Below are 12,490 nucleotides of genomic sequence, written 5' to 3'. Positions count from 1 at the left end.
AATTAACTCCTTTGGTGTCCACTCCTTTGGTGTCTTCCCTCATCAATCTGTCAATAGCCTAAATAACATGGGGTTTTGTTACAAGCCTGTCATTAGATTCCCTTTCATTCTCTTTCTTTCTAAACCAAAATTCTTTATTGAAATATCAAACTGTTTTAGATATCTTATACAGTATGATTTCTTAGGTGAGGGTAGACTGATTTTATTAGAAAATATGGCTTGTACATGTTTTCCTGATTATCTAAAATTACTTTTCTCTATGTCTAGGCTTTAAATAGTCTTAGGTCTTTAATGAAGCTCATGGGTCCCAAACACATCAGTTCAGTTAGAGTGAAGATGATGACTACGCTGAGAACAGCTCTAAGATACAAGGATGACTTTCCAGAACTGTGTTGCAGGTGAACTGATGGTGTACCAAATCAGTGGCATACCTACCATTTCTGTCCTTGAATATACTGGTTTCTTTTGTTCTGGACAATAATCTAAACCACAGAGCTGAAATAGCTTAAAATGCTTCTCATGACTCACCTAAAATGTCTTATGCAGAGAAGAATAATTGATTACTATTGTTTTGCTCTCTTTTCTTGCTTAGAGCCTGGGATTGTTTTGTTCGAAGTCTGGACCATTCATACCTTGGCTCCTTGCTTAGCCATGTGATAGTGGTTTTATTGCCCCTTATACATATCCAGCCCAAGGAAACTACAGCAATATTCCACTTCCTTATAGTTGAGAACAGGTACTGTTCAAAATATTTTCAGTTGTGTGGATTAAATCCTGTTACAGGAGTGGAGGTAACCCTAAATTCAAGTTGTCCAGCACTGAGATGAGAAAACTTGTTTTTCTGCTAAATAGTATGTTATTCTATTATACAAACAACTCCCACTTCTCTAAATTATGTCTAGATCTTGAAATCTGGCAAGCAATAGCCTCATCTGGAAAAGTGCTTATATTGTCCTTATAAAAGCATCTGATGCTGCAGCAAAGTTACAATCTGTTCAGACACTTAACCCTGCCAGCCCTTCTTGAGTCTGCGCTTTTTCTGCTGGTGTGGAGAATCACTTGCCTCTACAGAATAATGCTGATTGCTCACATTTCCTCTGAGCTAGAGAGAAGTGTACAAGGTTGGAAATGGGGAGGAAATGAATTCTTGATTTTCTTCAAAAATTACAGTTATAATTATGAAGGGGGCAGATTATGATGTTGAGTAGGATTTTGTACATTCTTTTCACGTGGTCACACCAACTGAAAATAAAATCAAAGTTGAATACAAAATATTATACTTTTCATAATAACCTTTTTGAAGAGAATGTTAGGACTTAATTTTTTTTTGTCTTATATTTTGTATCTGAAAAGTATGATTTCATTTTTGTAGGAATGTTGATAGTTAATATCTTGATAATTTTTGTTGGGTGTTCATTTTTCTTGCATTGTATCATACCAACAGTTTTCAAAATAAAAGCTGGCAATAGGAATAATAAGGCTTTGGTTGAAGACCTTGTAGTAGCAAAATTGAAAGAGATTTCATCATTGCTTTTCTTAATGGGTTTGTAAGATTTTTCTGATCCAACTAATGTTTGCTATATTCTTTGCAATATTTTTTTTTGTAACAGGGATGCAGTACGAGATTTTCTTCATGAAATATATTTTCTGCCTGACCTTCCTGAACTAAAAGAAATTCAGATTGTCCTTCAGGAATACAGAAAGGTACAGCTTCTTTTATTTAGTTGGTTGGTTTGAAGGTATTAAATGAATTCATGACAACTTAGGAATATATGTGAAGTTTATAGTTAAGTGGAAATACTGTTTATCTGCCTCCACCACAAAACTGGTTTTGTGTATCACAGGAATAGTTTGAAGCAGGTTCTGATTCTTCTTTAGGAGTGAAATATATTCAACATTCTTGTTTTGTAGCATCTCTGGAACACTTACTTGTCATATTTTTGTGGGACTGAAGAGATTATAAGTCTAAAAGTCAGCAGTATTAGCTGTGGCAGTGATGTGTTAGAAGAAAAGCTACTTTTCATTTGATCCCTTTTTCGTTATTTTGTGAGAATGAGATAACAAAAGCAGAAATTAATTTGGTTTTAGATAGACTCAAAGCAAAGCATTTTCTTCTGATTTTATAATTTGTATTTACACCATCATTATATTTACCCAAAAATGCAAGTAAAACACCTTTTGTGAAAAAAATTTTAAAAAACAGGTAGAAAGACAGTGGTATATGGATATAGGTGAGAATGTAGGCTAAAAGGTATTTGTTTCCATGTGTTCTCACTTGTGTTCTTTGAGATGCTGCTTAATCAAATTCCTCTTATACTTAGCTTGAACTTCTTATGTGATGTCTTGTTCAGGAATCCTCCAAAAGCACTGACCTGCAGACAGCACTGCAGCTGTCCATGAGGGCCATTCAGCACGAGAACGTGGATGTCCGTATCCATGCCCTCACCAGCCTGAAAGAGACATTATACAGAAACCAGGTATAGAAAACCTCCTCCAGCAGAACTAAAACCAAATCAAATTAGCATCTGGAGCAACAATCTAAAACTTCTTACTGTGGCAGGGTGTCCCCATGAACTGTGTTACTCCCCTCAGTTCATTAAGCTGTTTCTTCATATAATGAGGAAAATGGATTCTTTTTCGTGGTGTCTCCATGTAAGAGGACTTTCAAATCTTACAGATCTTTGTGATGCTGATTCTGCAAGGCTAGTGGTAAATATCTTTCTTTTTTCAACTCTGAGGAAAGACATATTTAACAAGTCCATTTCAGCAATCTGTTGTGGGCTTATTCTCTGTCAGAACATGTATGGCTTGTGTGTCAGGAGCTTAACATATAATACCCAGCATTTTCTGTTCATGTGAGTGTAATATCAGAAAGAACTCAGATGTGTTTGACCACCTCACACCTTCAATTTTTTCTTCTTATTTCTCTTCCACCCTCAAAAATTTGAATTCATTGAGCATAGTCAAATAAATTTTATAGCCATGTACAAGTTGAAGACACTGCTTTACAAGTCTGTGTGGTTATTACCTCAGAGGGTGTATGTGACCTACTAGAAAAAATAATAAATCTGTCCCCTTAGTAACTATAAGGTTGTGGGACACCCTTTAGTCAGAAATTTAAAAAAATCTAGCTAGAAGAACAGTCATTGTGTATATTCCTGGCCAATCTGTAGTTCTTGTGGCTCAGGTCAGCAAAATCCTGTCATGTCTTGCTTAGTTAGAAGTCTAGCAAAATAATTGAGCTAAATAAAACTTAATTAGTTCCACTAACTATTTGCTCTGTTATGTTGGCTCTAGTTTCAGTTTTGATTAAATGTAACAATGACAAACATCTTTCTTTTTTTCTCTATTTGACTAAATGTGCAACTGGGGAATAAAAGCTGGGCCAAAATGAAAAAGAAAGGACACCCAATTAAAATGATGGACATTGATTAAAGGACATGAAACCCTGGGCCTTGTAGGATATGAGAGTGAAGAAATGGCCAAGAAATGGCAAATAATGAGAATACAAATGGCAACAGAACCAGAAGCTGCATGAAATAAATTGGGAGGAAGTACTGGAACACATGAAAAAAAGGGACAAATAAATGAAAAAGATAATGTAGAAAAGAAAAGAGGTTCTTGGTAAGACAAGGAAAGAAAATGAAGTTAGTAGAGAGGTGTATCATCATGAAATACAATATTGGCCATGAGAGCATGATTAATTGAGGCCCAAATGCCTCATTCATTTGTTCAATCCTTCCTAGGGCAACAAGCAATTCAGTGCAATTGTGCTACAGTTACAGTAAGGCACTATTTGATTCACTAACCTAAAGTCATGGGTAAATGAAATCAGACGTGAGTGAGTTACAGATGGAAAATTTCCAAGATTATTTACCATAAACATGGCTATAGAATAACTCATCTTTATTTTTGAACCTCCCAGGAAAAATTGATCAAGTATGTAACAGACAGTGAGACCGTGGAGCCCATCATCTCCCAGCTGGTGACTGTGCTGCTCATTGGCTGCCAGGATGCGAACTCTCAGGCTCGATTACTTTGTGGAGAATGTTTAGGTGAACTGGGAGCCATAGATCCGGGCAGGCTTGATTTTTCAACAAGTGAAACTCAAGGAAAACATTTCACATTTGTGGTAAGAAGCAGTAATGTTTTGTTTAGCATTCAGGGTCTCTTACAAGTCCTTGGGAGTAGGGAATCTCTTTAGACCCTTTGAAAATATCTACTTGTTTTCTTACCTAAAACAGTCTGGAATAAAACTTCCAAATGATTGTTTAGAGATTAAAGATACAGCTATTACTCTGTTTTAATAAAACTGGCATTCTGTTTGTGGTTGAGGCTGGTGTGGAAGATCCAAATTTTGCCTATGGATTATTAATGGAGCTGACCAGAGCATTCCTTGCTTATGCTGATAATGTTCGTGCTCAGGATTCTGCAGCTTATGCAATTCAGGTAAGACACATGGTTAGATCCTGATTTTTTCATCACAAATTATTTCAATAACACTGAATGGGAAATTATGCAATATAAGTGTTCATTTTGAAATACATGTTTAAGTATTTGAAACTTCATCCTGTACAGCTTAAAATTAGAAGGTACACTTAAAATTCTGGGCAGTTTTCAAATAAAAGATTTTTTTGCTTTTGGGTTACAGTATTTTAGGAGACATCTGATGTTTCAGAGGTAACTTAACAGCCCATACAAAGTGAATCAAGGAGTAATTCTGAGCCTGACTTAGAATTAGTGCAGGTTCCACAGGCAGAAATGAAAAGCAGTAAGTATTCCTAAGATGGTAGATGGTTGCTGCTTACCCTTTCAAGAAGCAACTGAAAGAGAGCCTACCATTATGTTCAGACTCTACTCTTTTGTCTGGTTTGACAAGGAGGAGTCAGACTGATTTGTAGTCCTGGTTTATTGGCAGATGTGACGAGATCGTGTGGTCCAAACACCAACTGAAGAATCTGGGGAATCAATAGTTAGTTGAAATCAAAACTTCTTAGTAATAGGAAATTAACAATGTTGAATGACAGTTTTGCAGTTATAATTTATGAATTAAACATTCCATAACTTCTGTGTCTTTACTTATAGAATCAATAAGGTTGGAAAAGACCTCTAAGATGCAATACACCAGTTTTTTTTACTGGAGTGGTTGTGACAATTCTCCGTGCTAACGTGGCTGTGTAAACCCTTCCTTTCAGGAGTTACTGTCTGTCTATGACTGCAGAGAGACAAACACGGACTGCCCTGGCTCCAGGCTTTGGAGGAGGTTTCCTGAGCATGTGCAGGAGATCCTGGAGCCTCACTTAAATACACGGTATATGGCAACTTAAGCAATTTGTTTTTATAACAGATTTAAAATTTTTTTTCCTCCAGGCTAGTATTCATTTGGTTTTGTGATTGTCACTCTTCTGGGAAGAGTAATATGTAGATACACAAAATTCAAATAAAGTCTTTCCACATAAAAATGAAGTAGCACTTACTTAAATGTAATTCTCTGTAAATTAAACAAGCAAAATTGGGAGCTCATACTTTGCCCAGTTCTGCCTGTTTGTCCCGAGAGCATTGGCTTATAAGATGTTTTGAAGCTTTTGTTTCTGTTTTATTTCTTCTGTTCTCAAATCTATTAATATCACATCAATTCTACCCTTAATGAGCTCCTCCTACTTCTATAGTTTTAATTTGCCTTTTCATTTTGTTGAAGTAATGATAAAAATAATGTGAAGAAAGTTTCAAATTATGTAATTATGTTTGTGCTTTCATTTGAAATAACAATGTTTCATTTCTATTTTCTTGTGAAGACAGTCATGCTCATTCAGGATAAGCTTTACCATTTTAGAAAACGAACTGTTTGGGTTTTTTGGCTTTCATGTATGTTCTGGGTTTTTCCTGTCAAGAACATAGTACTCAAATATTTATGAAACTGCATTTCTTAAAAGTGATTTGAAAAGCACTTTAAAATATACTTAACAACCTGTTATGAGAATTTTTATTTCCTGTTTCATTTTAAGAAGCTCTAGAATAAAAGATCTAGGCTACTGAAAGTGGTTTTTTAATTCTGTTCTTAAAGATTCAGAAGATAAAACTTACTATTGTTCCAGTCAGGGGATTTCACAATTAGCAACATGTTATTGTTTATTATATTAAATAAAATAGTTACTTTTATTAAATGGATATTTTTAAATTGCAGGTACAAGAGTTACCAAAAGGCTGTAAATTGGTCTAAGGTGAAGAAGCCAATTTACTTAAGCAAATTAGGTGATAATTTTGCAGAGTGGTCAGCAACTTGGGCAGGTTATCTTATAACAAAGGTAAGAGAATAAATCTCCTTTCTATATTGCCATATACAACACAGTTCTTGAACTGCATTTCAGTTTCTGAAAGTCAGGGCTGGCTGGGAGAACGTGCCTATTGGCTATAAGCCAATATCCTTCAGCAAAGTAACTCTGCATTCCCTTCCCAGCACCGTTCCTTGGCGAAGCTTCCCAGGCAGTGTCAGAACTAAAGTCAAGGGAATTTGCCTTTGCCCAGAGACTCTTGTAAAACTGAAGGCATTGACAAACCTTTCCGAAAATTTTCTGAAATGCTTCTGGGTTTATCTTCTCAGTTTTGGAAAGATTTCCCCATGGCTCTGCAGTCCCAGCATGTAAAAAGTACTTGTCTCTTCATTTTCTTTTTCCCTTTCCAATATCTAAGTGACCCATTGAAAATTTCACTTCCAAATCAACCACTTTAAGAAGTGAATTGAGTTACAGTAGCTCGGTAGCAAGACTGTCCTCTTTCATACAGAGAAGTAGGGACTGTCTTCATAATTTCCTACTTTTTGAGGCTTTTAAGGGCAGAAGAGAGGCTGAGTGTAATGGTAGAATCTCAGCCTTAAGGTTTTTTCCATAGCCAGTGCAAGTTCTCAATGGTATAAAAAACATGGGGAAGTGGAACAAAGCTTACTTGTCTTTTTCTGGATTCAGGAGCTGCTGTCTGGCATCCTTGTTGTAGCTTTGTCTGATGAACCTTCTGTAGGGGACAAGTATCTTAAATTTATTTGATGGAACAGAATTTGTGTTTTTCAACAAAAGGAAATCTATTAATTGTTCAGGTATTTGCACTTTTGTAATGATGCTTTTCCTGGAAATAATATTTTTCTGTAGGTGCGGCATGATCTTGCCAGAAAAGTTTTTGATTGCTGCAGTATAATGATGAAAAATGACTATAAGGTGACAATTTACCTGCTTCCACACATCCTTGTCTATGTTTTGTTGGGATGCAGTCAAGAGGATCAGCAAGAGGTGAGATGTATAACATGGTAGTGTTTTCCATGGGAATGGTCAGCTGTTCTTCCCAAGAGCTGTTCAGCTCTGCAGAATTACTGTAGACCTACATGCATGAATTGTTTAGGTGTTAAACTCCTTTTTTGTATATTAGTAATATAAATTTTCTGAGAAGGTTCTGAATATAGTCATACAAATTTATGTTGTAACTTCTTTTCTGTACATTTCCATCTCTTTCTTCAGTTGAGCCTAGAATGATACTCTGTAGTTAATTATGACTGCAGGAACATCAAGAGTGGTACAAAGAGGAAGAGTAATAAAAACAACCAATAAATAGAACTTGTATAATTCCAAGAGTTCAGACTCATAATTTTTTCCTCTCCCTTGCATAAAATTACAGTTAGAGTGCATAAGCTGTTTAGCTTCCAGGTTCATGTGGAGCAGGATTCACAGCTGTGTTGTAGCAAGGCAGGGATGGGAGAGAAGAGTCATGCAGAGCCTTCCTTCAGTTTGCTTCAGCTGTCATTGCATGTGCCTGTTGCTACCACTTGAGCAACACGTGGATGTACAGAGAGATCTTTTGATACAACAGTTAGAGAGAAGATACAGAAAAATATAACATAGATTTTATTAATTTGAAGTTTCAGTAGTAAAATACCTGTGTCTAAACATCGTGGTGTGGAAAGCTGTATAATGATTCTTCTTATGTGACCAAGTGCATCCACAATGAGCATCTGTTATGTATGTTAACTCATAGCCTGTGGATTAAAGCAAACAGGAAACAGGTCTTTTGGCATGGCATTTACTTAAATATAAGCAAAAAAGTAGATTTGTGATCTAGTAGTGAGTAGATAACTTTGCTCTTATGAAAACTTGAAGAATTGTTTTTGTAGAAAAGGTACAGTAGCATTTATTGTGTCTTGAAACCTAAAGGCTTTCTCCCTGCATGGAATCTCCTGACAACTCCTAATTGGTTTGCCATTTCTTTCTCTTGAGATTGTGGGACAAAGAGAGCTTGAAAATAAGCTCCAAATTACTTAAAATATACATTTAAAATATGTAGTATTTTAGTTTGACTTTTGTGTTAATTGCTTCCTATTATTTTGATGCTGGTGTGGCACTTCTTTTATCTTAACATTTGTGTAGGTTTACATGGAGATTATGGCTGTTCTGAAACACGATGACCAGTCCACCAGGAGACTTGAAGACAGTGCATCTGATCTCAGCCAGCTGAGCACACAGACAGTGTTCTCCATGCTGGATCATCTCACTCAGTGGGCTAGACACAAGTTTCAAATACTTATTGCTGAGAAAAATGCTGGCAAATCTAGCAAAGACAGAAGTGATCTAAAAAGTGAGTGATACTTATTTTATTTAAAATGGCATTTACATTCTTTAAATACGTATTTGCATTTGTAGCTTCACATTATGACCCTGTAAGAATGCAGTATAATATGTAAGTCTGTTTTATGATTTCTTAATATCACATTGTGATTTCCACCCTGTCCCACCCCAAAAGCATTTTTCTGAATGCCTATTACGGATTCAGAATTTAAATAATGAAATGTTAATTTCTTGATAGTTTTCTGAACATTCAGTTTAACATATTCTGTGCTGTCTTGGAAGACGAAAGAAGTTCACCAAGATTGTTCTAAATAAATTATTACTGACAGAAAAAAAACTGTGTTCTTTTACCTCACTAGATTGTTAAATGAGTTAATTGAATTTTGATGCATAAGGTAATTCTTATAAATGAAAGCTCCACTGAGAGACATTTTAATGTGTCTTGTTTTCAATAGCATCAAGTGAGGACTATGGAGAATATCAAAATGTGACACGTTTTCTGGACCTCATCCCTCAGGACACCTTAGCTGTGGCTTCCTTTCGCTCCAAGGCTTACACGAGGGCTGTGATGCACTTTGAATCATTCATCACAGAGAAGAAACAAAATATTCAGGAACATCTTGGATTTCTCCAGGTTCTGAAGTTCTTTTCCATTTTTTTGTTTTTTATTTTAAAATGAAAATGTACATGATGAATAAAGCTTTGTGAAATTCTTTGAGATGGGAAGAAGAAAAGATGTAGTTGGGGTCTTGCTGTTGGATAGAAGTGTTTAGTCGCCCATGTTTGAGCAATGTTTAGTACTTCATCTTGCTTGGCATGCTTCTGACATGAAAAGGAGTGAGTAGCTTTCTAGTGTATATTACAAGATTGTAAAATCCTGAAGATAATTAAATGTGATTTTGTTGAAAGTATAACATTTATTGGTTTTGGTTAGCTGTGTGCCTTTACTAAGAGAAAACACAGCCAACTCTACTAACAAACAAAACAAAAAGCCAAAGCATATTTGAAGAAAATCCAAGTGGCTTATTCTAAAGCAGAAAAAGAGCTACAGCTAAGGATATTGAAAACAATGTAAATAATTTTCAAGAAGCATTTTAATCTATGGGACGATCCTGTTTGGGGTTCCCTCTGACATTTCAAATTTGAAAACACTTAGTGTTGCATTTCCACCTAAAGTAATCTGTATCTTCATATTATACAACTTCATCCTGTGCTAACAGGACATTTATTTTGCCCTTTATACAGATGGTTGCAAGTAACTTAACGTGTTATTCTATCCATATTGTGAGATCATGAGTATTATGGTATGCTGAGCAAAAGTGGGGCTCAAGTTGGGAAGCAGCCCAGCAAAACTGACACACGTTCAATGAAAGGTTAATGCCAGCAAGTCTTACAGATCAGTGTGTGCTCCTTTTTCAAGAAAACATGGGATTTTGAACATGTTCTATATAAAATACATTGTTGTTGTGTTGGAGTTGTTTTTAATGTAAACTTCCATTTCTGTATGCATGAAGAAGTTGTATGCTGCTATGCATGAGCCAGATGGAGTGGCGGGGGTGAGCGCCATCCGGAAAGCAGAACCATCTCTCAAAGAACAAATCCTTGAACATGAAAGTATTGGCTTGTTAAGAGATGCAACAGCCTGCTATGATAGGGCTATCCAACTGGAACCTGATCAGGTAAATAGAAAACAATGTCTTTTTCTTTTTAATATATATATATATAAAATTATCTTTTTTTAATCTTATCTCTGGAAGACTAAGTAAAAAAAAACTCTTCAGAATATTTAAGTAAAATAGGTATGTAAGAGTTTGTCATGGCAGTTGCTGAATAATTATTGCCATTGGAAGTGTCATGAACTGAAACAGTTCTCTTACTGGATTTTTTTATTGTTCATTTAGCTTATGGTACACTTAGTTAAGCCTTTTCCTATTCTAAAGAGCACCCAAATGGGCATCTTTTGCTCCTTTTGACTGCCATGAATTTCATTCCTGTATATGTGTGGTGTTTTTATTTGTTCCTGTTTGGTTTTTTCTCTATTTCTAGATTATTCACTATCATGGTGTAGTGAAGTCCATGTTAGGCCTTGGTCAGTTATCCACTGTCATTACTCAGGTCAATGGAGTGCTTGCAAACAGGTACTGTAAACATCTAGTACAAGGTTTGTTTGGGTAATATAAATCTCTTGTAGAAATCTCTGCCTCAGCAGCCATTTCTGCATGTGATCAAGCATTTGAGCTTATCCAATTAGCAGTGTGAAGCTAGAAACCCTTGAGTGCCATATCCATAAATTATTTCTTTCAAAACGTACAGAAATTTTCTGCACACAACACTGTGTGCAGTGCTGGTCTATTCTTTAATTTGTTAGATAGAATCTTTCATTGTCTGCCATGCTACTGATTCCATAGATATTCCATAGTCTAAGAGGATAAATGGATTGAGAGATGGTAATTTTTAATGTGTACCATGGAAAACACTGTTTGGAGATTGCAGTTGTGGGATCATGTTGCACATCTCTTCTTTGTTCTCAGTGTATGTCCTTTGGTTTTATTGACTTTTATTAGAGGCAAGCTTGCCTTGCTTCTTTTCAAGTAAGAGAAGTCTTATATAAAAGAATATTTGTTACTATAATGTAGGATTAACAGAAGAGACAGCACAAAATTTTATTCCCTTTTTATTTTAATAGGTCTGAATGGATTTCTGAATTGAACACTTATAGGGTGGAAGCAGCCTGGAAACTGTCCCGATGGGATTTACTGGAAAATTATTTGGCTTCAGGTAAGTTTATAAAAATATTAATACTTCATTGCATTTCTCAACAACTCTATTTTTTAGTTTTACTATCTTGAATCAAGGTGCAGCTATTGTAATTTTTTAGTCTTGAGTGTTCCTGGTGGGAGGGTTAGTTCTGACAGTCCTCTGGAATTTGTCACTATTTGACTGTAAACTGTATAGTCTTTGAGGAGAAGTTTCAAGATGTGTAAGGCCCAATATCTTTTGGATGTCTTTGGGTGGGTGGATTGTGGAGTGTGGTACTAAAATTCAGTTAATTAGTCCTGAGAAAAGCTTTTTTTTCCAGTAGTATGTTAAGAAAACTTAGCATGTTCATATTAAGCTGCTTAAAGAAACAGAGGTTGTTCTTTCTTCTCCCCACAGATGTGAAGTCCACTACTTGGAGTGTCAGACTAGGGCATTTATTGTTATCAGCCAAGAAGAAAAATGAAGCAGCTTTCTATGAGACCCTCAAGGTTGTGAGAGCAGAACAGATTGTCCCGCTTTCAGCAGCAAGCTTTGAGAGAGGATCCTACCAGCGAGGATATGAACACATTATCAGGTTTCTCATTTTCATGTCACTATTTTCAAATCCAGAAATCATAATCAAATATGCATAGCAAGAATTTTGCATTTCCACAGTAAATGGTACTGATGTGCATTTTTTGTCAACTTTTTTTTTTACTCACCCAACTGAAAATCTTTACACTTACCCCTCATGAAAAATATTCACAATAACACTATTTCAAAACTTTTCAAAACCTGCAAGCAAGTTTATGGAAACATTTTTATGTAACAAAAAACATCATGTAATAAAAATCAGCAATCTAATTCCATGCTTGAAATAGTACACATTGGCCAGTAACTCCACTAACTTAAGAGCTTTGCTTTTTAGCTGTATGGAAGCCAAAAAGCACTCCCTTGTTTTGTCAAGAAAACAGCAGTAAGAATTAAAACTCCATCCCTTTCAGTAGTTTTATTTTTTCTGTATTAATAAACTTTCAAGTTGACTGCAGTAGTCTAAAAAGTGAGTAGCCTTTTTTTTTAATGAAAAGGCTTACAACTCCAAGGCATTTCCAAGCTCAGGTTTGCAACATTACAGGGACCGCTAA

At 35.7% G+C, this 12,490-nt stretch overlaps 1 protein-coding gene across 1 annotated transcript in view; it reads left to right on the top strand.

Annotated features, from left to right (window-relative positions):
* Positions 1-12,490, top strand: part of ATR (ATR serine/threonine kinase) — a 39,094-nt gene that overhangs the window by 14,194 nt on the left and 12,410 nt on the right. Inside the window, exons 18-32 of the mRNA XM_071566637.1 lie at positions 268-398; positions 593-736; positions 1,611-1,704; positions 2,352-2,477; positions 3,926-4,132; positions 4,336-4,449; positions 5,196-5,311; positions 6,185-6,305; positions 7,143-7,280; positions 8,409-8,616; positions 9,062-9,240; positions 10,121-10,285; positions 10,653-10,744; positions 11,293-11,384; positions 11,763-11,940. Coding sequence (XP_071422738.1) covers positions 268-398; positions 593-736; positions 1,611-1,704; positions 2,352-2,477; positions 3,926-4,132; positions 4,336-4,449; positions 5,196-5,311; positions 6,185-6,305; positions 7,143-7,280; positions 8,409-8,616; positions 9,062-9,240; positions 10,121-10,285; positions 10,653-10,744; positions 11,293-11,384; positions 11,763-11,940 — 2,105 coding nt within the window. The remainder of the gene's footprint in view (positions 1-267; positions 399-592; positions 737-1,610; positions 1,705-2,351; positions 2,478-3,925; positions 4,133-4,335; positions 4,450-5,195; positions 5,312-6,184; positions 6,306-7,142; positions 7,281-8,408; positions 8,617-9,061; positions 9,241-10,120; positions 10,286-10,652; positions 10,745-11,292; positions 11,385-11,762; positions 11,941-12,490) is intronic.

This window comes from Pithys albifrons, chromosome 11, assembly GCF_047495875.1.
Source record: "Pithys albifrons albifrons isolate INPA30051 chromosome 11, PitAlb_v1, whole genome shotgun sequence".
NCBI classification, from domain to species: domain Eukaryota; kingdom Metazoa; phylum Chordata; class Aves; order Passeriformes; family Thamnophilidae; genus Pithys; species Pithys albifrons.
This window is presented reverse-complemented; position numbering and strand designations above follow the sequence as displayed.